General features: G+C 42.6%; 2 protein-coding genes across 13 annotated transcripts in view; one reads left to right on the forward strand and one right to left on the reverse strand.

Moving 5' to 3' along the window:
* Spata6l (spermatogenesis associated 6 like) overlaps positions 1 to 23,508 on the forward strand; it is a 68,129-nt gene that overhangs the window by 1,507 nt on the left and 43,114 nt on the right. For 4 of the 12 annotated variants that reach the window (XR_008223090.1, XR_008223089.1, XR_008223091.1 and 1 more), the window contains exons 1-3: positions 8,736 to 11,061; positions 15,050 to 15,187; positions 18,398 to 18,446. The exons of 1 other annotated variant lie outside the window; for it this stretch is intronic. Coding sequence is in view for 5 of the 11 variants with exons in the window: in XM_052762015.1 (XP_052617975.1) it covers positions 11,023 to 11,061; positions 15,050 to 15,187; positions 18,398 to 18,446 (226 nt within the window). In the remaining 6 variants the exon portion in view is untranslated. Of the gene's footprint in view, positions 1 to 8,733; positions 11,062 to 14,827; positions 14,944 to 15,049; positions 15,188 to 18,397; positions 18,447 to 18,469; positions 18,489 to 23,508 lie in introns of those variants that run through there. 7 more of the 12 variants (XM_052762017.1, XM_052762019.1, XM_052762020.1 and 4 more) reach the window with 7 other exon arrangements.
* Positions 11,842 to 14,819, reverse strand: Plpp6 (phospholipid phosphatase 6). The gene has a single exon (XM_052762029.1). It carries the CDS (start codon positions 14,736 to 14,738, stop codon positions 13,872 to 13,874), a length of 867 nt encoding a protein of 288 aa, XP_052617989.1. The 5' UTR covers positions 14,739 to 14,819; the 3' UTR covers positions 11,842 to 13,871.

Here is a 23,508-nt window from a genome sequence, read left to right on the forward strand (position 1 = left end):
TATGGAAATATTTCTGAAATGAACTAAGTATGGTGGTTCATGTCTGTAATCCTGGGAAGGGCTGAGGCGTGAGGAGTACCAAGTTCACCACCACCCTGGGCTACAATAGACGGGGCACTGAGTTAAGGAAATCTGTGTAGAGTGAGAACATACTTTTTTTTTTTTTAAGGTGTGTGTGTGTGTGTGTGTGTGTGTGTGTGTGTGTGTGTGTGTAAAAATCTTGGAAGGTATAGAAGAAATTTAATAATTACCTTGGTGGCTGAAGCCACGGAGGAAAGATTCTGAGGGTCTTACTTTCACTGTTAGCATTCCTGTATTGTGCTGATTGATGATTTTCCTACAAGTATATAACTTTATAATCGTAAATAAAAGTTGAAAACCATTTCACTCAACCCCTGTTGAGGTCAAGTTTAAAAAGCCACAGGGGGGTGGGAGTGGGGGGAGTGTGACAGGTGAGAGAAAAGGGAAAAACTTCTTCCCCTCTTTATTTGAAACCACAAAGTGCTTCAAGTGGTGCCTGGCAAAGAAACCAGCTCTCTGTCGATGCAGAGTTCACTGTGAGTTCTAAATTGCTCTCCTCGATTTCCCTCCCTTCTGCCTGATCTCTAGTTTTAGAAATGCTCAGATTTTGTGTGGGGAAGGATCTTGTCAATGACTATAGGTTTCAATAACATCTGGGTATTGACCGTTCCCAAACTGTAATCTAAGCCTTGACTTTAACCCCAGTTAGCCTCACATTGTGCATCTGCATTTCGGACATCCCCGTTTAAATGTATTTAAATGTATTATTTAAATGCACATTTAAAATTTAACATGTCCAAAATGAGCCATTTCCATAGAATTTGAACATTCCCTCTCCCCAAACAGGAGGGATGTTCCAAGACTCAGAAAGCTACAAGATGCACAAGCTCAGGCTCCCAGAGTTATAAAGGCAGTAAACAGAGAGGCAAGCCACCCTGCATCCCCTCCCCGACCCCACCTCTCTGCTTCTCATAGGTCAAATGTCCTTTACTTATGAGGCTAGCCTAGCCACTGAGCCTAAATCAGGTTCACTCCCTTTCTAACCTGTAACCCTCCATCTTTGTATCTTTTTTCTTGCTATTGGCTGTACTGTCTTTTCCTGTTCTTATTGTTTCTTCTCTCACTAGAATGTGAGCGCCGTATGATGGCAGGTTGCACGTTATTCACACTTGTAGTACTCAGAACTGTACAGGATACACAGTAGTGTTCACCACATACACAGTGAATAAATGAATGGCAGTGACACAGGATGGCTGGAAGCGGGTTAAATACAGGCAAAAGAGAGCAGAAGAGGGACATGAGGAAGTGTGTTTTTCACAGATGACTATTACTTTTCTCATCACTGTTATAGAATACCAACGGAAACAACTGTAAGGAGAAGGGGGTTTTTCTGGGTTCACCGTTTCAGAAGCACCAGTCCATCATGCTGGACCAGCACCACGGTGGTGGGCACACGAAGCTGCAGCTCCTCACATCTTGGCAGATCAGGAAGCATCTGACTTAGCCTGGAAGCAGACACACACATAACCTTCAGGGCCCACTCCCAGAGACCCACTTCTCTTAGCTAGGCCGTACGTTCCAAAGGTTCCACAGCCTTCTAAAACACTGAGACCAGCTGGTATTTCAGGTGTTTAAATACATGAGCCTGTCAGAGGACATCTCATATTCAAACCATAAATGATGAAGGGGTGAATATGACAGTATGAGAAGCCTCATTGTGAGCCACTGTTAACTTCAGGGCATAAAGCTTGTGCCTAGGCACAGTAATGTTGTAGAATATTATTTTAAGGTGTGTTATCTTTGTTTATATTGCATTTGTTTAACTCTGTGAAGCTGTGTTACTTTGCCTGTCTAAAACACCTGATGGTCTAATAGAGAACTGAACAGCAATAGCAAGGCAGGAGAAAGATAGGTGGGGCTGGCAGGCAGAGGGTATATATAGAAGGAGAAATCTGGGAGAAGAGGAGAAAAGGAAGGAGCTAGAGAAGGAGAAATCAGGGGCCAGCCACCCAGCTACACAGCAAGCCACAGAGTAAGAAACAAAGAAAGGTATACAGGAATAGAAAAGGAAAAACCCAGAGGCAAAAGATAGATGGGATAACTTTAAGTTAAGAAAAGCTGACAAGAAACTAAGCCAAGCTAAGGCTGGGCATTCATAAGTAAGAATAGACTCCTGTGTGTGAATTTATTGGGGAGCTGGGTGGCAGGCCCTCCCAAAAGAGAAAAAATAACCAACAACACAGTGATTTTTTTTATAATTACTGTGTGTGTGTGTGTGTGTGTGTGTGTGTGTGTGTGTGTGTGTGTGCAAGGTGTGCAAATGTGGAGGTAAGAGGTGGAATGTGTTCTCTCCTTTACAGGTGGGTTCCATTGATTGAACTCAGGTTGCTAGGTTCACGTGGCAAGTACCTTGACCACAGATTCATCTCACTAGTGTTAATACTTAAAATAACAATAATAAAACAAGTTTTGGAACTTTATTATACTTCATATTCTTATGTTGGAAAATTTTCTACAAATTGTTTTATGTTTTAATTTGCCTTGTAATGAGCAAGCTAGTTCTTCTGAAAGAAATGGCTTTCCAACTGCAGAGTATATAGTACAAATTCCTAGCAGCTGTCCCCAAGGAAGGGTTTGTGTGTCATCATTGTCAGTGTTGAGCCCACAAATGCCAGTGAGTCCAGCTCAAGCCGGGGTTAGCACTAGTCTGGCTTATAAATGCTAATGCTGTTATATGAAATAGAGCCCATGTGTAGACTCAGATCCCGAATGGCTTCAAGATTGTTAAAGGCCTTTTCATTTGAATTTGCTCTTTCTTTGGAAGCATTCCCAAAAATTCCAGAGAACTAAGTATTCATTTTTGGTTGGTTGGTTGGTTTTATTTTGTTTTTTGAGACGGGTCTTTCTCATAGCCCTGGCAGAGAGCTATGTATTCATTAAGAAATATTCAAATTGCCACTTTGTGCTGGACATGAAGACCACTGTTCTCATAGTGCAGGGCTGCATTCTTCTTTCCATGGTGCTCCTTCTGAAATAATTGCAAGATATTAATTATAGTCTATGGTAATTGTCTGCATCTTCATTGAATTTATCACTGTATTTTCCTTTTATATGTGTGTGATATGGCTATGAAAGGAGATTTAAAACTGATGCCGCCAAGAGTCCTTTTAATGAGCCATTGTGGGGGTGGGGAGGTAATGTAAGCATGTGGTAGCTTTTCCTATTTAAGCACATATTACAGATCGAAAGGCATATGTTTTAAACACACTAATGTTTAGATCACAGAAACCTCATATCACGATTACCCAACTCAGTCACTGTCAGAATTTTGCTACATTTGCTTTATTCCTTTTATTCATTTCCTGGAATACTTGAAAGCAAAATCTAAGCTTTCTGTCATTTTACCGATCCGTGCCTCTGATGATCAGTCTTTACTGACCCCCACTTGAAGTGGGTGGCCCCATCCAATGGACTGCTGGGGAGGAACCTACAGTTTCATGCTGGCAAGGCATGCTGGCTGTCAGTGGAGTTGACAGGTTCTGGAGCAAGTGGAGTTCCTGCATTCATCTCACTCAGCTTCCTGACTGTGGAGCCAAGCAAAGTGGGCAGCAGCTTCCTGCTGCTGCTGTGTCTTGGCCACCATGATGGACTGTACTCTCAAACTCTGAGCCAAAGGAAACCTTCCCTTGAATTGTCAGGCATGTTTGCACAGTAACAAAATGGTAATAATACAATACTGTAATGTGCATCTCTAAACAAAGTTAATGTGTCTAAACAAAGACAAAAAGGCTTTATCATACCTATCAGAATTAATCAGTGGGTATTATAGAATGTCTAAATATAGTCAAAATTTCTGGGAATTCTCAAACACTGAGTTGATTTGTTAAAAATCGAGGTGCAAAAATGGCCCACATACAGTATTTGGTTATTGATATTTTAAAAATCTATACCAGTTCCTGCCAACCTTTCCTTTGTTCTAACAATGGCATTGACTGTTTCAGTTGTCATGCAGAAGGCTCTACATTCTAGATGTGACTTATAGGATGGCTTCTTTGTGGTGTCATTACTGTGTTTCTTAGCTGGCCACATTGCTCGGTGGTGGAGTACTTGCCTACCATGCGCAAGGCCTTAGGTTTTATACCTGACACTAAAACAGAGAAAAACAAAATGAAAACATGTTTATCTCTCACATCCTTTAAGAGCAGTTAAGTCTAGAGCAATACTGCATGCTAGAACAGTCTTTGATGATGAGAATGATCTCTTTGCACTGGCTAGTGTTATAGTCACTAGCCACATGTGGCTCCTGAGCACTGGGAATGTGACTGAGGAACTAAATTTTATTTTGTTTTAGCTAACTTAGTTATATGTTGCCACCATATTGGCAATGCAGCACTAATAACCTGATTCAACTTCATGTACACTTTCCCAATCAAAATGCTTCCTGTAGATCCATCCTGTGAATTAAGCAGATAGGCATATAGTGTTACCATAGTGATATAATTAGCCTGATCATTCTTGGGTAGTTCCCCAAAGGATGCAATTTAAATAATTTTTAAAATATAAACTTTGTCTTTACACAGTTTGTTAAAACCAAGGAAAGAGCCAGGAGCAGTTCATTTATTTATTCATAGTAAAAGACAGGTAAAATTTCTTCTTGACATATTAGAGTGTGAGAAAGCTGAATTGTTAAAGAACATTTTAGAGACAGACTTTGGGAAAGGATGGATATAAGAGATAGTCTTATCTTAAAGCTTATATCTATCTTAAAGCTGGATTTATGCACAAAAAGCAAATTAGTGCTCTGGAAATGCATTATTGCTGAGATAATCTGGGTTGTCTCAGGAACTAGTTTTTCTTTTCAGCAAGCATTTCTCACAAATACTGATAATAACTCACTTTGGAAACTCAATCTTCTGGTGCTATTCATGCTTACTAAAGGAGAATTCACTGGCATGGAAGACTGTAGGGCCTAACAAATCAGCCCACGGAGTACAGACATAAATAAACGGATTAGAACAGTACTTTAAAGGCCTTTCAGTCATTTATCATGGAATATAGCTGCCTTCCGAGAGAAACATCTAGCTGTAATAAGAAGGTGTAAATGTGCTGAAGAGGAGACGGCCTCTGTTCTAACAGGCACCCTGTCTGATAACCCAGGTGACCTCCCCACTCTGCACCACACTTTCCCCGGGGAGCTCACTGGATGTTAGAATAGAGATCTCCAGAAGCACTCGGAAATGCTCCTATAACCTGATGTGACTAACAGTCCTTTGAAACTCTGAAGAGAGCAGCAGACTTTCTTCTAGAACATTCATTTGTAAATATGCAGGGAAGGTTGCCTACCATTTCAGGGGGGGGATTCCTGAAACACTTGTGCATCATGGGATACAGTCCCTTACCTTGGAAGTAGAAGTGGCAGATACATTTGCATGGGTGTTTTTGTGACATGGAATACATAGGCTTTGGCTCTGACAGTTGAAGTGTGGGCTCTTGCTCTTTTCTATGTTTATAGGCCTCTCTTTCTCTATTGTTTTATGTTTTTTTAATTTGTTTTCCTTTTTTTGGATTCAGTAATGGAAATTGTTGGGGAAAATATCATTTAACAGCATCTAAGGGTATTAAATGAAAAGCAAGGTTCCCTTCAATCACTCTATCTGAGGCTCTTTCCTAAGGTATACAGTATTAAATCTCTAGTGATTCCTTGCCCTCCTGCCCCAGAAACACGTTAAGCATAATTATACATATTTTATTTTCCTTCTCTTTGAAATGACAGTGTATTAGATGTATTTTTATGGCGTGCATTTATTTTCTTCTTAGAGATTATTTCCTGTTAAAACTTCCAGCCCTGCTTTATTCTTTCCTCCTGCTGCTTAATATCAGCTTTAGTATGACTCTACTTCATGAACATTTGATTGATTCTTTTTTTTTTTTTTTTTTTTTTTTTTTTTTTGGTTTTTCGAGACAGGGTTTCTCTGTGTAGCTTTGCGCCTTTCCTGGAACTCACTTGGTAGTCCAGGCTGGCCTTGAACTCACAGAGATCCACCTGGCTCTGCCTCCCGAGTGCTGGGATTAAAGGCGTGCGCCACCACCGCCCGGCTTGATTCTTATTTTTTAAATCTTAATGATGCAGCATATATCTTCATGGTTTCTTTGTGAAGTATATCCACAGAATAAATTCCTAGCAGCAGAAATACTGAGCCAAATTAAAATTTTTGAGAGACATTATCAAATCACTTTCTAAAGAAGTTGTATGTTGTAAGCAGAATAATTGTCCCCAAATATGTCCATATCCTAAACATGGAGACTGAAAGTATATTATCTTACATAATAAAGGGGATATTGAGGTTTCAGGTGAAAATGAGGTTGTTAACCAACTACCCTTAAAATAGGAGAATTATCTTGGATTCTCTTGAGCGGTCTTGATGTGGTCACAAAGATCTTTTAAAAAAGATTATCTTATTTTAAATTATGCATATGTGTGTGTCTCTGTGTGGGTATATGCACATGAGTGCCGGTGCCAGCAGAGGCCAGAGTCATCAGATCATCTGGAGCTTGATTTAATACTTCAGCGAGCCATTCAGCATCCGTGGTGGGAACCAAACTTGGGTCCTCTGCAAGGGCAGTAAGTGCTTGTAAACCTTGATCCAGCCCAGTCACAAAGATCATAAAAAGTGAAGAACAGAATCAAAACAAAGGAATATGAGCAAGACTTGATTTGATATTGCTGGCTTTGAAGATGGAGGATGGGAGCTTTGAGCCAAGGAGTACTGTAAACCTTTAGAAGCTGGAAATGAAAGAGAACTAAAAGGTACTGGGGTACAGCCCTCCTGCCACCTAAATTTTTGCCTGGTAAGATGCAAGTTAGATTGTTGTTCCAAAAAACTGGAAGAAAATAAAAAATGTAAGCTCTTGAGAATGCAGAAATTTGTTATAGTAGCCATAGACTACTCATACATTAAAAAAATTTTCATTCCCACCAACACTATGTATTTCCTCACACCCTTTCCTTTTATTCCTCTAAAATAATAGTTTCTCCCCTCACATGAATGCTGTTTCTGTTATTTGAAAAGTATTTATGATGTTGGGTCAATACTTCCTTGTTTTAAGTTAAAAGGAACATCTTGGTCATTAGGAGCTGATTGTCACATTCTTACTCCTGGTTAATTCACTCTTTGGAAATTCCCATATGGAGAATGCTTTTGTTTTCTCTCCTGTGACCAGGTTGTGACCAGGATGGGTGATGTGTCATTTCTGCAATACTGAGGCCATCAAGCTGCACTGCAGAAGCACTCGGGCATGGAGGCTGTTCACTGGCATCTGCTTATGACCACAAAACCTACTGTCTTAAGGTTTCTATTGTAATATCAATCAACATGGTGAGGGAAGTGTTTACTTCATCTTTCAACTCTCAGGTCACATTCCGTCACTGAGGCCAGTCAGAGCAGGAACTCAAGGCAGAAACCATGGGGGAGCACTGCTCACTGACTTGCTCAGCTTTTCTTTCTTTTACACCTCAGGACCACCTGCCCAGAGATGGCACCATCCCTGTGGGATGTTCTCTTTCACATCAATTGTTAATCAAGACAATCCCCACAGACTTGCTCACAGGCTAGTCTTATAAAGGCATTTTCTCAATTAAAAGTCCTTTCTGGATATGTCTAGGCTTGTGTCAAGTTGACAAAAAACAACCCAGTACAGGTAGCTACATGGGAGATGAAGTCACTCCTTTGACTTGACTCGGTGACAGTCCAATCCTTGAATGGCTTTGCTTGGTCTCCAGCCACAATAGGCAGCATCACTGATTAAATGGTTTGCAAGAGAGACTTGACACATTATGTCTATAGCAACTTCCACATTTCTGTGGCATCTGGGAGTCTGAGATGACCATGGTGGGGAAAAAGCAACCTTAATAGGAAGAGCTAAATAGAAACCAAGGTGGCATATGCAAATTTGTGTGTATTAACCAGTATCTATATTGAGTATCACCTCAACAAAGGACTATGGTGATAATTGTGTTCCTCAGTATATTGTGCACCCTAATAAACGGGATCAGAGAACAGAACAGCCACTAGATAGACATAGAGGCCAGAAAATGGTGGCACACACGCCTTTAATCCTAGCATTCAGGAGGCAGAGATCCATCCGGATCTCTGTGAGTTCAAAGCCACACTGGAAACAGCCAGGCATGGTGACACACGCCTTTAATCCTAGGAAATGATGGCGGGAAGCAGAAAGGTATATAAAATGTAAGGACCAGGAACTAGAGCCTAGTTAAGCTTTTAGCAGCAGTTCAGCTGAGATCCATTCAGATGAGGACACAGAGGCTTCCAGTTTGAGAAAACAAGATCAGCTGAGGAGCGAGGTGAGGTTAGCTGTGGCTTGTTCTGTTTCTCTGATCTTTCAGCATTCACCCCAGTATCTGGCTCCCGAGTTTTTTTTTTTTTTATTAAGACCCTTTAAGATTCGTGCTACAAAGGACAGTGAGTTAAAAAAAGGATTCTAAAAATACTACTTGGCCAGGTAAAAAAGAGAAAACACAGACAAAAAGAATGGCTAGATAGTTGCCGGGTGGTGGTGGTGCATGCCTTTAATCCCAGCACTCGGGAGGCAGAGCCAGGCGGATCTCTGAGTTCGAGGCCAGCCTGGGCTACAGAGTGAGTTCCAGGAAAGGCGCAAAGCTACACAGAAAAACCCTGTCTCAAAAAAACAAAAACAAAAAACAAAAACAAAACAAAAAAAGAATGGCTAGATAGTCAAAGGAAATCCAAAGAATTCAGGGCTCTACCATTCCATCAAGGTAAGTCTAGTGTAGGCAGAATTTTCCTGTCCTGACTGCTGGCTCCCAAATAACCACAAAGAGGCTTAATATTATAAATGCTTGGCCAATAGCTCAGGCTTACTTACAACTTAAATTATCCATTTCTATTAATCTATATATTGTCATGTGGCTCATGGCTTTACCTATTCTCCAGCATGTCTTACTCCCTCTGAGTCTGCTGGTGTCTCTCCTCACTCTGCCTTTCTTCTTCCCATCATCCTCAGTTTGATTGTCCCACCTATATTTCCTGCCTGGCTATCAGCCAATCAGCTTTTTATTAAACCCATCTGAGTGACAAATCTTCACAGTGTACAAAAGGATTATTCTACAGCAGTCTAGTAATATCATGTATTAGGAAGAGAGGAGAATCTAATAATATCAAAAGGTAGACCAGCAAACGAAGAGCATGTGGATAGGACAGGGTCTCCAGGGACCAATAAGATCACTGTTTGTGGAGTCAGTGAGGTGGTAGGGACCTGGATTCAAACCTGACTGTTATTAGTTATGTAGCCTTGGGGAAAGGGCTGTTTGGCTTCCGTTCTGAAGCTGTAAAATACAGGTAACATCTCCCTCAGAGATGCCCACCTTTTTGTAGATCTTCAGTAAGAATTGATTCCTTCTTCTGTTTTACCCCTAGAAACTTAACTACACATTTGTTTTGACACAGTATTAGTATCATCAACTAGTGCTATCCCTGTGATATCACGGGTGTTGTGCCAGTTAGCTGTTAGGACATACCTGTGCTCTGGGCATTCAGAGAGCTGGGCACCCACCTGTGTACATCTTTGGGTGCAGAGAGAGCACTAGGAACTAGGTATAGACGTAATGTTCCATTCTTCATCACACTGGATTTTTTCCTTTCAGAAAAATGAACTACAGCTACTGAAGTGAATATCTTCAGAGGTATCTTTTTAGGGACATCTTCCTGCACTGTTTCCAACTGCATAGATCTCAATGTAAAGTATTAATAATAAATCACAAGATAATTTTTTTAATTCCATTTTATTGAGGCAGGGTCTCATGTGGTCCAGTCTGACCTCAAACTCATTAGATATTCCAGGCTAATTTTGAATTTTTGATTCTCTTAACAGTGCTAGGAGTACAAACATCAATTAAAGACAAATTTATGTAGTTCTGCTGAACACTAGCCTGGGCAAACACTACCAACTGAACTATATGGCCTAGCCCTAATTCTTTAAGATTATTTTGTATTTACTTACTTAAATTTTTGAGACATTGGCCTTCTGGGAAATTTTGGATCTGCTAAAAATGGCCCCATTCTCCTCCTGTCCACTGTTGTTTTAAAAATCACATAAAATAGAAAAAATGTCATTTCTCCTGCCACTTGAGAAGTCTTACTCTGTCTGCCACCTGACCTATTTCCTCTGGGAGATGATGCAATTCAAGGCTTGGCTTAAACTACTCGGAAAGGCTGAACTGTGCAGTGAAGAGGAACGGACAGTTTTGTTTCCAGACCTGAGATTCCCAACTTAAGTCTCTTTAGAAATGATCTTTTCTATTTCTAGCTAGTACACTGTTCCATTTCTTAACGACAGTGAGCATGTTTTCCGAGGCAAAAGAAGGAGACAAGACATTTAATAAGGGAGTCCCCTAGGGAACAGGCAACTATGCTAAATAGAAATTGTTACAGGAATCCCAGTGTCTGGGGTCCCATAGCCACTAAAAGTGATTACATAACAGAGCTATGATCTCATCCTACTTTTGGGATGGAAACTGTTAAATATTTGAACACAGTAACCGAGGCCCTAAATCGTCCAGGGAAAGACAGCAAAAGCTCTGCAGGCAGGTTCCCAGGCCCTTAGGCAGTAGTCAGTGGGCCCGGCCCACCGCCAGGGAGGCTGATGAGAACTCAGGTTCCCAGCAGAGAATTAGCGCGCCTGCGCGTTGGCCTTTCTAGAGTTCCAGGGGAAAAGGGTGAGCGTTTGAGTGTCCATGGTAACCCGACGCTTCCGCCTTCTGCAAGCTTACAATCCATAGCTTGTTGTGAGATACCCGGCCCGGTGGGAGGGACCTGGGCTGCGGGGACTGATGGGGTAACCAAGGGGTGGGGGGCCAGGGAAGCTTCTGGAAAACACTCGCCTTGATGTAAACTAAAATAATTGGTTCAAGGCTCAGCACAAAAGGATCTTGTCTTTCCGGCGCTTTCGCCCACACGGGGAAGGATGCCTCTGGAGGTGGTGGTGGAGCTCCAAATCCGGGCGGTAAGAGATCTGCGAGCCTGCCGTGTTAACCCCATGTTCTCCTCTACTTACTCCACACACATCGCTTTTGGGACACACTGTTCTTCTGTCCCTAAGATTCTGCACATTTATCACCCTTGGCCCTCTTAGCCTTTAATCCAGTTCAGTCTGTCTTTTTTTTCCCCCAAACCAACATGTTTCTTGGCTTCTTTAAAACGATCCTGACTTAGGTTCAAGAACGAGTTTCAAAAGATAAAGACTTTGTGAAAGGATTTGATTTTGTTTAAATAATCAAAGAATATATGAGTTTTAAAGCCCCACTCTTGATAAATGTGCCACCTTTAGGAGGCAAAGCGCGTTCCCATAGCTTCGGGTTGCTAATTTCAACAGGACACTCAGTTTAACAAGAAACACTTTGTAATTACCCACCAGCTCCTTCTTAAGTGAGGTGCTGGAGCACAGTGACCTCCGTTCCAGTCTCCCCCCATTCTCCCATCCTCCCATTTATAGCAACAAGACTGGCACGGAGCTTGGCCTCCCAGTTATAAGGGGCTTCATACTGGCCATAGTCACAAGCCAATGCTAACAGGACGCTGCATGGAAATTCAGCTAGATGCCATACAACAGCAAACTCCTAGGTCTCATCGAGCATGTTGAAGTTAAAAGGGTCCTGGTTTGGGTTCCATTTTACTGACAGTTATCAGTTGTACTGTATCAATTTCAAATGCTCAGGAAGAGGAAGAAATCCCTACGAGGCCATGAAATCTCTCTTAAATCAAGAACAGAAACTAAGAAGTCATCTTATGTCATTCAACATTACCAGTTTATTTTGATTTTTAAAAGGCATCCTTCAGTGTACAAGTAATTAACAAAAAAAATCAGTTTTTTACTCTAGAGAACTTAGGATGACCCATGAAGTCAGGTAACTTGATCTGATCTGTGTTTTAAAAAGCCGGCAAACTCAGGCCCTGGCAAACAAAACATGGAATTCCAGAAGTGTAACTAGAAGAGAGGCCCTCAGTAATCACACATGGGGACACAGGAAGAGCAAATACTTTCCTTTCAAATGTCTGGCTTGAACATTACAATTAAAAATGATCTCTGAAGCCAGGTGGTGGTGGTGGCGGCGGCGGCGGCGGCGCACAAGCCTTTAATCCCAGCACTCAGGAGGCAGAGGCAGGTGGATCTCTGAGTTCGAGGCCAGCCTAGGCTACAGAGTGAGTTGCAGGACAGCCAGGGCTACACAGAGAAACCATATCCCGAAAAAACAAAACAAACAAACAAAAATCCGAAAGTTTAAACAACACACTCAGACCACTTAGAACCTCACAGCTTGGCAGAGTTAGTAAGCAAAGAGGTAGTCAGTGTTCAGGGTGTTGTGGAAATGCAATGACTGTTTTATTCAGAGGAAGAGCTGTTCCTATTGGTGCCTTCCTCCCAGTGGGAACCTGTTTAGCACAGCCATTCTGGAGAGTCGGGTCCACATCTTTGCATGTTAGATTACAGCCAACAATCTGTTCTGTTTATAAATGCCAGAACAATTGGTCATTAAGATTATCTGATGACACCACCACCACGGGTGATTTAAAGGTTTTCTTTCCAGGCAGAGCAGCGTTTACAGATTTATATAGCACAAACTCTCTTTGGTCTTTCCAGGTCAGACAACAATCAGAGTCTACCACATTATTTGGTCATCTTTGGTCTCATGATTGGGGGAGGTGCGTGAATGAACAGCTTTCCATGTAAACAGAACTTTAGGAGTTATACCTAGTGCTCATGTAGGGCAACAGGCTCTCCTGAAGAATTTCAAGTTAAGTACTGTTCCCTAAAATGTGCTGGATACAGCAAAGTAGAATTGATATGAGAAGGGATAGCACACAGTCTTCTTTGTGCACTGAACATCACATCGCTTTTCCATTTTTTACTTACTAGAGGACCATTTACCCTATTGAGTAGAGATGATGGGCAGCAGGGCTTCATCTCTTGCCACTGGTCATTGACATCTGTGGTCTGCCTGTTTCCAGACTCTAAGTTCCCCCGACTCTCCCCAGCAGCTCATCTTCTTGGCCTCCTGATACGCTGCTACTGGCAGTCAACAGAAATGAACAGTGGTCTCATACTTACTTTTCTGTGGGAACCTTAGACAAGCCCACTTTTTGAGTATGTCTTCTTTAACATCTTGGTTTGTTCTATGAATGCTAAAAGACACTATTAGAGAGTAGTGGAAAGTAAACATCTAAAGACCTTCTGAGAGGTACAGGAAGAAAGGCAAGTACTGCACGTAACCACTTCTTACTACCTAATACACAAAGGTGGGAGAGCTAGTTAAGCACTCAGGATAAAGAAAAAGCTCCAGTTATGGCAACAGATGTTCAGAGATTAAACTGGAAAAGTCTGCATTAAACTTTAAAAATACTGTTTAAAATATACCACAGGGAAAGGGCTGGGAGTAGTGCATGGCTCACCTGGAAGCTCATGTCTCTTAAAATTCAATTTACAAGTGATAAATTGTTTTTTTTGGGATTACTAATTAACACTAATCTGTCAACTTTAAATAAATAGCAATCATATAATCAGCCAGCTTGATTTCTTTACATTTGTCTTGGAGATAAACAGCTGTTGCATATATACACAATAGACTTTCTTTCTCTAGTATGGCTGTGTTCAGTAATAGCCAGCACATACTCCGACCTAGGAACATGTCAAGACAGTGGGATCCCAGAATTCCCAAAGGTGCCTGAAATGTCTGAGGGGCAACTGGATGGCTCTGGTTTAGGTCAGACTTCTCGTGACCTTCAGACCTCCTGGTGCCAACAATCAATGAGATGGTGTCACTGTTGATTCCACAGTACAAAGAGGACCGGAACATTGTGGGGTGACAGCCAGCAGTAATCCACAATGCTGTACAGCATGTAGCCCATAAAAAAGCCAAAAGCTACATCAGTGACGTTGTGCCGCCCAAGCATGATCCTGGAGAGACCTAAGACGAAGGCCCACAGTACCACCAGCACCCTCAGTGGAATGGCCAGGACCAGGTGGTTCAGGATGAACCGCGACACCAGGGCGGCCCTCGTGGCGTGGCCCGAGGGGAAGGAGTACTTGTCCACCGAGAGGGTGAAAAACATGTCCATCTGATTGTGCGCCGGTCGGCGCCTGCGGACCAGCCCTTTAATCACAGCCACCAGCAGCAGGTCCAACAGCAGGGAGAAGAGCAGGTTCATCAGCACTTCGCGCCCGGCCCAGCTGTCGCTCCTAAGCAGGCAGTAGACGGTGCCCAGCAGCCAGGGGATGCCGTGCCCCGAGATCTCCAGCAGCTTCATCAGGGGCCGAACGCTGCCCCAGGCCGAGCTCTCCCCGGCACACACCCCCAGCTTCTTGGACAGCCACAGGTCGATGGCCAGCAGGGAGCGCAGGGCGATGCCCAGGAAGGACGGGTTCAAGTTCATGCGGTCGTCCTCGGGTGGCAGGGCCGGGGCTGCTTGCGCGGGGCCGGCGGAGGCCAGCGGGAAGGAGCCGCGCCGATGCACCGGGCTGTCGGAAGCGCGCAGCCGGGCGCAAGTAGGATCCGCGCCCGCGCGGCCGCTCAGCAGCGATTGGAACTCGAACCTGCCGCCGCCGTGGGCCGGGCTGCCCGGGACGCTGCTCCCGCCCGAGGTGCCCAGCGACCGTCCCTCGATGGTCCTCCTGGGGCTCGGCATCGCGGCGGGCAGCAGGTCCCAGGGCCCCGGCCAGACCGGAGAGAGGCTTCCCGGCCCGGCAGCCTCTTCCGCTTCCGCACTGCCATCCCGGAGGGCGGGCCGAGGAGCTGCAGAGCGCGATTGTGACACCTGGCGGAGACGTGGGAGGGGGCCGGGATATCCAGTTTGAGGAGAGGAGGGAGGATGCTATTGCTGGGAGGTAAAGGTGAAGGATGCAGTGATGGGGTCATTTCACAGGCTGTGGGAGGTTAGGAGAAACACAGCCCTGTTGCAGAAAAACAAGCCCTGATTGCCCTCCTCTTCTTTTTAAGATTTCTTGCCCGGGAGTGTTCCTGCCGGACAAGGAAGGTGTATACCTTGGAGTCTACCTCCTGAATCAGTACCTGGAGACAAACTGCTTTCCCTCTGTGTTCCCTATTGCGATTCAACAGAGCATGAGATTTGAAAAGGTGATCTTGACTTCTCAGTGGGTTTTGCTGTCTGAAGTCAGCGTAATAGTTATAAAGAATAGTGGTTTTGTACATTTTTTTTTTTCTTTTAAAAAAGTGACCCTCAGGCAATTCATTAGAGTTTAAAAGTACAGGCGGCCTTGAGGCAAAACCATAGTTTGGAAGACTTACTTTTGCTCTGCAGGTCCGAGCCAAGTTCTGTCAATCGAGTGCTAAATACCCTGGTGGATGCTTTCTATTCTTGGAACTCCCATGGCATTTCCTAACTGGAGCAGAGAGCGTTTCTGAATGTTCTTGGAGGTGTTAGAGACAGTTGCATTACGTTTATGAAAGGGCCTATTAATAAACTGCAGACCTTAAGAAAAAAACTTTCTTAAGCCTAGAAAAATAATTTAAAACTATAACTAAATCGGTTAAATCTTATAACTGAAGTCTTGTAATTAAACATAAGAAAGCCGTTCATATTTTCTGAGTTTCCTTAAGTGTGTTATGTAACAGCAGTAAGGGCCAGATTCCATTCCAGTGAATGCAATCATGTTTTTAAAAAAATACAGCCAAAACATTAGCCAGGGCTTCCCACCACAGTATGCTGTAGCACATTCATGATTACATTCTGTAATCATCAACTATTTTAGTTTGGGATTTAGAGATGAAATTGGAGTTATCTTTAGTAAGCCGAATGATTTTGCCCAAACAGTGTCACTGAGGCAGACTTTTGGGGCAGAGGGACATCATTTTCTACGGTCTGGAGAACGGTGCCCAGAAAGCTACCTATCTCTTTTGACCCAAGGTAGGGAGAAAAGATGAAGATAGTTTGTAACAATAAAAATTTTTTTTCAGTCTATTCATTTAAAAATATGTCAGATTGGTTGGGTAAAAGAGCAAACAGTTATTTTCAAAAATACAGTCAGAACCCGATGATCCATCTGGCCATAGGCAGGTGATGGGCATGATGAGAAGCAGGTGTTGAAAATTAAGTGTTTTTCCTCCCAACATTTTCTTCATTTATCAGTCTCAACAGCACTGTAGAAGACTTCTAAGATACGTTTGTAAGAAGCCCATAGATACAAAATTGTGCAAGCACAGAACGACACATCCACCAACCACCTTGGGAACTTACCTAGTCCAGCCTCCTTTGTTTCTTAAAAGGAGAATGTCTGAGACTCAAACTTTAGATGCTTCTCTACTGCTGTGTAGAAACACCGTTGCCTTGAGATGACTAGTTAAACATACCATGCATGGGACCGGTTTGTTTTGTGTGTAGAAACACTGTTGGCTTGAGATGACTAGTTAAACATACCATGCATGGGCCCGTTTTTTTTTTGTTTTTTTTGTTTTTTTTTTCTTTTTCTAAAACCGAGTTGTTTAGGTTGCATCTAGTTCCAGGTTTCTTGCACTCTGTTCCATTCTTTAGCTGAAAATACTTGCAGCAAGTAGCGAAAGCATTTTCTTTCCCCACAGCCTCTTTGCATGGCTCAGATTTGAATACTTAAAAGCATCGGAGTAAACACATTCTTCGTAAAAATTCATGAGCCATTGCATTTGAATAGGCCAAGCTGACCGCTCCCTGAGATCACACATGAGAAAACCCTTGTATGAGATTTATTAGGCTCTTAGAGGTGGCACACACAAGTGACCCATGGGCAGCAAACTTACTGTCACAGTACTGGGAGTTAGAAGTCAGAGCACAGTGTTGGCGGGGCCATGCGACTTCCCAAGGCACGAGGGAAGGATATTTCTCTGACTTAGGATTCCAGTAGGCACCGTATAACCATTTATTCTCCATAGTGCATGGAGTTAAAAACATTCTGAGCATTAGACAAGAGAAGCTCTAGTTCTTTAGGTCAAAAGAAGGTATGTGTGAATAGTAAAATCAAAACAGAAAATTCACGGATGAGAAGTGTCAGGTGATCTGTGCGTGGTCTGTCCACTCTAACCAATCAACTACGTTTGCTTTCTTTGCATGTGAGAGTAGAAAACTTCGTGCCCAGTTTGTAATAGTGGCTCCTTCTGTGCACTGTCTGGTTCATGAATTTTTCTCTGCTCAAGTACACTCATGAATTTATTTTAGTTTATTTTTAACTTTAAAAAAAGGCATCAATCCTGTGTTAAGTGCCCAACGTACTCCAGTATGACCTCATTCAAATTTTAACTAAGCATATCTATATTGACCCTATTTGGAAATAAGATTGTATTCTGAGATACTGGGGTTAGATGTCAACCTTCAAATTTTGACAGGGACACAATTCAACTGAAAACAGTGTGAAATGGAAGGATGCAACTACTGAACTAGTTTAGGCCAAAAAAGAATGTTAGCCACATTTATTTAATAAATGCAAGCAGCAAAACAGTGTCCATATTTTGCCCTCAAAAGAGATCGGGCTTTGAAACCTTAAGCAGAATTTTAGTCATGCTTACCTTTAAACCTCATTTGAGTCATCAGTTTAAAGGCTGAAGGTATTACTGAAAAAAACTACTGAAAACCTTTGGTTTTCATAAGGTCCTTGGTGGCCTGTTCTGTTTCAGGGCTGCCTCGGTACCTTTTATTTCAAGAACAAAACATGCAGATTGGACAGTGTTTAAGGTGATACAGTAACGTTTTCCTGTGCTCCGTGGTAGAGCCCCTCAGCCCCACCCCTGCCGCTACTTGTCTTTGATGTTACCTATGGTTAAAAGTTCTATTTGGCCGGGCGGTGGTGGCGCACACCTTTAACCCCAGCACTTAGGAGGCAGAGCCAGGTGGATCTCTGTGAGTTCGAGGCCAGCCTGGTCTACAGAGCGAGATCCAGGACAGTCACCAAAACTATACTGAGAAACTGTCTCGAAAAACCAAAACAAAAAAAAGTTCTATATATTAATTAGTACCTGCTGCATGCAGAATGCTTTTCTATGCACTCAAGACTCAGGTTAATGCAAGATGTATTTGCTTATACAGTAGTAGGTCAAACTGATGGCATTTTAAGCATGTGATGGATTTAGCTAACTCAGATTTCTTCGCACTTATCATTCTGATAGTTTTAATTCATCTGTGCTTCAGCCATTTGTTGTTCTTTTACCGCACGCTTATTTGTCATGTTCCTGTTGGATCCTAAAACATTCTGTGACTTGATTTTCTATGTGCTAATTACTTGAAAGAACATAAACGAATGGTTTCTAGAAATACATTTTACTAAAACCTTGAAAATTTCTTTTCCTTGTTTTTCTCTGTAGACATTTGAAAATGCAATAGATCCTGGAGCTGTTGCAGAAATTTTAGAAAGTAGGTACTTAAGAGAATAAAAGACTCATATGTAATCCGCAGGTACAGAATTCTGCTTCTCAAGTGTGATATTTCTGTGTTTCATCAATATTTAAACTTAGGGAAATTCTGTGGTGAAATTTGGTTCATGATTTATTTGTTGTTTGGTTGGTTTTTAGAGAAATAGTCTTGCTATATAGTCTAGGCTGGCCTTGAACTCACTCCTGCCTCTACTATCCAGGGTACTGGGATGATAGGCATATGCCATCACACCAACCAACCTTTAAATGTTTTCATTTATTATTATTACTTTGTGTGTGTGTGTGTGTGTGTGTGTGTGTGTGTGTGTGTGTGTGTGTATATATATATATATATATATATATACACTAATGTGCATGTGAATATGGGTGTGAGTGTGCCATGTGTGCTTGAGACATAGGACAACATTGGTGAGTTGGTTCTCTCTTTCCGTCATGAGTTCTTGAGATGGAACTCAGATGCTTGGGATTCTGTGCCTTTACCCGCTGAATGATCTCACCACCCATCACACCTACCTTGAATCATTGTTTTCATTCTTATAAACATTTTTTTCAATACAGATGTGAAACCAGATGTGGTGGCACATGACTCTAACCTCAGTACTTGGAAGGTGAAGGCAAGAGGATCAGGAGTTCAAGGTTAACTGTGATAATAGATCTACCTTGAGGCTGGTCTGGGCTACATGAAACATTATCTCTAAAACCACTACCACCACCACCAAAAAGCCCTCAAAATTTTATATTATAGATATGGTTTTTCTGGATGACATGATTGTGTTTGGTTATTATAAACATTAAGTGGATTCTGTCACAGCAATCAATTAGATCATTTGATCAATTAGAACATTTTCAATGCCTCAAAAAGAAACTCTACACCTGTTAGCAGTTTACTTTCAAATGCAGATGTCAATTTCTCCATCTCAGAGCCTAGACTGGCCTCGAACTTCTTTCTCTGTCTCCTGTGTGCTGGGGTTACAGGAATGCGCCACCATGCCCAGTGAGCAAAGATCTGCTTATTTTGGATATGTCGTATGAAGGAGTGTGCACAGTATGTGGTCCTCTATGATCGGCTTCTTTGGCTTAGCATAATGTTTTTAAAGTTCATTTATATTATAGAATTTGCCAATACCTCATTCTTTAACATTCTGTTATATGAATTTACCACATTTTGTTTTTCTAGTCATCAATTAATGGACACTTGGGTTGCTTATGCTTTTAGAATATAGTGAATAATAATGTTATGAACATTTGTATGTAAATTTTTATATGGAAATGTGTTCTCAGCTCTCTTGGACATACACATGCACACACACACACACACACACACACACACACATATATACACACAAACATATATAAACACACTCATGTAAGTGGGACTGCTGGATCACATAGTAACTTACAGTGTATTTAGTAACTTTTTAAGCCTCCTGCACTACTTACCAAAGCAGCTGAATCATTTTACAATGAACCAGCAGTGTTTCAAGGGTTTATTCTTTTTCTCCTTTTTTGGCCAATATTTGTTTCTTGCTGTCATTTTGATTGGTCGGAGCCTGTGGGTATGAAGTGCTGGGTATGAAGTGCCTTCTTACCATTGTTTTGCATGTCCCTAATAGCTAATGGTGTTGAGTGTACTTTGGAGAAATGCCTATTCATATTTTCTTCCTAGTTTTTGACAGGGTTGTCTTTCTCTAAAACTGAATTAAAAGTATTCTTTATAAAGAATCCCAAGACTTTCAAATGAGATAAAATATCTAATATTTGACTTTCACTTAATATGGCGATCTACAGTTACATCTATTTTCTACTGCTAGTAACTTTCATTTATTCTTCTTTGTCTGTGTGGTGGTTTGAAGGAGAGTGGCGCCATAGACTTCTGTATTTGAATACTTGGTCCCCAGTTGGTGGAACTACTTGGAAAGGACTAAGAGATGTGTCACTGGGGGTGGGCTTTGAGGCCCAGTGTTTCTTCCTCTACCTCCCGCTTATGGCTCAAGATGCAAGCTCTTAGCTGCTGCTCAGCGCCATGCCTGCCTGCCTGTTGCCATGCTCCCTGCTATGATGGTTACAAACTAACCCTCTGCAACTGTGAGCCACAAATTAGACGTTTTCTGTTATAAGTTGCCTTGGTCATAGTGTCTTATCACAGCAACAGAAACGTAACCAAGACGGTATGAATAAATCTCCAATGTGTATATGCACTATGTTTTCTTTATCCATCTGCTGATGACCAGTTGGGATGACTTTATAGCTTGGCTGTTGTGAATAGTGCCGCAGTAAACATGAGTATCTATCGTGGTGGTGTGTTGCCTTGAGTTCTCTGGGTATATACCAAGAAGCGCTATAGCTGGATCATATAATACTTCCATTTGTAGGCTTTTTGAGGAAGCTCTATACCAACTAGACCAATTCACATTCCCACCAGCACTGTATAATAGTCTCTTTCCCTTCCCCCATTCTTACCAACATTGGTTATTTTCTTGATAATTAATTTGACTGAAGTGAGATGGACTCTTCCTGTAGTTTTAATTTGTGTTCTCTTTATGCCTAAGGATGTTGAACATTTTTCCATTTTTTTTTCAAAATATATTTTTTAAATTTATTTTTATTTTATGTATGTTGGTATTTTGCCATGGATATCGGGTCCCCTGGAACTGGAATTACAGACAGTTGTGAGCTGCCATGTGGGTGCTGGGACTTGAACTCGGGTCCTCTGGAAGAGCAGTGAGTGCTCTTAACCACTGAGCCATCTCTCCAGCCCCCATTTTTTTTTAAGACTAGGTCTCATGTAGGCCAGGCTGGCCTTAAACTCATTATGTAATTGAGGATAGCCTTGATTCCCCTGTCTCTACCTCCTCAGTGCTGGGTTATAGGTGTGTGCCATCACACCTGTCCTTTCTTGTCTGTTTACTCTTTATTTCTGCTTCATCTTTTGACTATTGTGTATTTCATTAGCTCATTGTTGATTGGGTTGTTCGATTTTTCTTTTGACTATTGTGTATTCCTTTCATTAGCCCATTGTTGATTGGGTTGTTCGATTTTTCTTTTGACTATTATGTATTCCTTTCATTAGCCCATTGTTGATCGGGTTGTTTGATTTTTCTTTTGACTATTGTGTATTCCTTTCATTAGCCCATTGTTGATCGGGTTGTTTGATTTTTCTTTTGACTATTGTGTATTCCTTTCATTAGCCCATTGTTGATCAGGTTGTTTGACTTTTGGGTGTTAAGGTTTTGGAGTTCTTTATACATTCTAGATGGCAATCCTTTACCAGATACAGAGCTAGTGAAGATTCTCCCCAGTTCTGAGGTCTTTTCACTTACTTCCTTTGCTATGGTGAAGACTTAATGTCAGGCAGTCCCATTATCTGTCAGTCCTTGGTATGACTTCTTGAACTATTGCGTCGTTTTCACAGAGCTCCTGCCTTTACCTGTATCTTAAAGAGTTTTCCCCTCACACTCTCAGTCTCCTGGTAAGATCTTCAGTCTCTTTCTAACTGATTCTTGTACAGGACGAGATGTAAGAATATAGCTCCATTCGCTATCTGTGGCTCCAGCACCCTTGGTTGAAGAGGTTGTCTTCTCCAGTATATGTTTTGACATCTTTCCAAAAAGGGTGGTTGTAACTGTGAGTGCTTGTTTGTGGACACTGCATTCTATCGCATTGTTTGACATGGCCTTTCTGTCCTGTTGTTTTGTTACTGTAGCTCTGTGGGATGACTTGAATCAGGCATTGCCATATCCCCACCTGTGTTCTTTTTGCTCAGGATTGCTTTAGCTATCTTTTTTTTTTTAACTTTTTATTTATCCCTTGTGGTTTTCACATCCTACATCTCAATCCCGTTCATCTCCCTGTCCCTTCATATCTGCCCTCTGCCCTTGCAGCCTCCCCCCACAAATAAAATAAAATTTAAGAGAAAAGAAAAAAAGAGAAGGAAAAGATAAAAAAGGAAAATCTAGTCGTTGAAGCTGTGGTATGACACAGTGAGTCACACAGCAAACCCTTTGTCCACACATCTTTACTTGCAAGTGTTCGTTGCAAAGAGTCATTGGTCTGGTTGGAGGCCTCTGGTTTCTGCTACACTATCCATACCAGGCCCTCACTGGGATTCCTCTTGGATATCCTGTTGTGGCCCTGTGTCGTGGAGATCCTGCAGCTTTGGGTCTGCAGGACCGGCCCCTTCATGTGCTCCAGCAGATCATAGATGGAGTGGATATGGGGATGGGCCAACCCTGGTTCTGGGTCTGGGTAGTTGCAGGGTCAGCCTACCAGCTCTCCCCCATCTTCACCACCAGGGTGAGCTCTCCAGCATTGCCCCAGCTAGCTATGCAGCAAGGAGCAAGGGGTGGGACTGGTTCTCCGGCATTCATACCCTCGAGGCCAGCTCACCCACACCTACATTGCCGGGGCCTGTGTTGCCCAAGTCAAGCGGGGGTGGGGAGGTGGGGGCAGGACCAGCTCTCCCATCTGCCACAGGTGGCAAGGAGGGGAAGGGTATCTCTCCCTTGCCTATACCACCATATGGCAGATGAGGGGCAGGACCAGATTTCCTACTTTCATGCCCTTAAGGCAAGGTCACCCATGCCCCTGCAAACAGAGTCAGCTCTATTGTGCTGCCTCAAAGAGGTATAGGACACATTCTCCTGAGTGCTGCAGCTGGTGAGAGGCAGGGCCAGTTCTCCCTAGTATTGCAGCCAGGGAGGGGTGGGGCCAATTCTGTGTAGCCCTATCCTTTCTGGCCTTTGGTGGTAACAGGAGCTACAAACCATGGCTGCAGCAGGGCCACAGACCCAGACATGGCCCTTGGCAACAGCCCAGGCCTGAACATCACCATGGCCCCAGGTGGTAAGCAAGCTGCCCACCTCAGCTTGCTCCTCACCGCCTTCACCTCTTCAGATCTACCTCTTTCTGGAGGACATGATCCATTCTGTCTCTCTCCCACACCTCACCATATGTTTGCTCACCATAATAGTGCCCCACCACCCAGCACCTCACTTCCCTGAGCGGGTCATCCTTTCTCCTTCTCCTGCTCAGTTCTAATGTGC

The sequence above is a fragment of the Peromyscus californicus genome, unplaced genomic scaffold (assembly GCF_007827085.1).
Source record: "Peromyscus californicus insignis strain IS unplaced genomic scaffold, ASM782708v3 Scaffold_4__1_contigs__length_199733344, whole genome shotgun sequence".
In the NCBI taxonomy this organism is placed as follows: domain Eukaryota; kingdom Metazoa; phylum Chordata; class Mammalia; order Rodentia; family Cricetidae; genus Peromyscus; species Peromyscus californicus.

What these genes read in the sequence shown, in the direction of transcription:
- Plpp6 (XM_052762029.1), bottom strand. Translation starts at nt 14,738, where the DNA reads ATGCCGAGCCCCAGGAGGACCATCGAGGGACGGTCGCTGGGCACCTCG.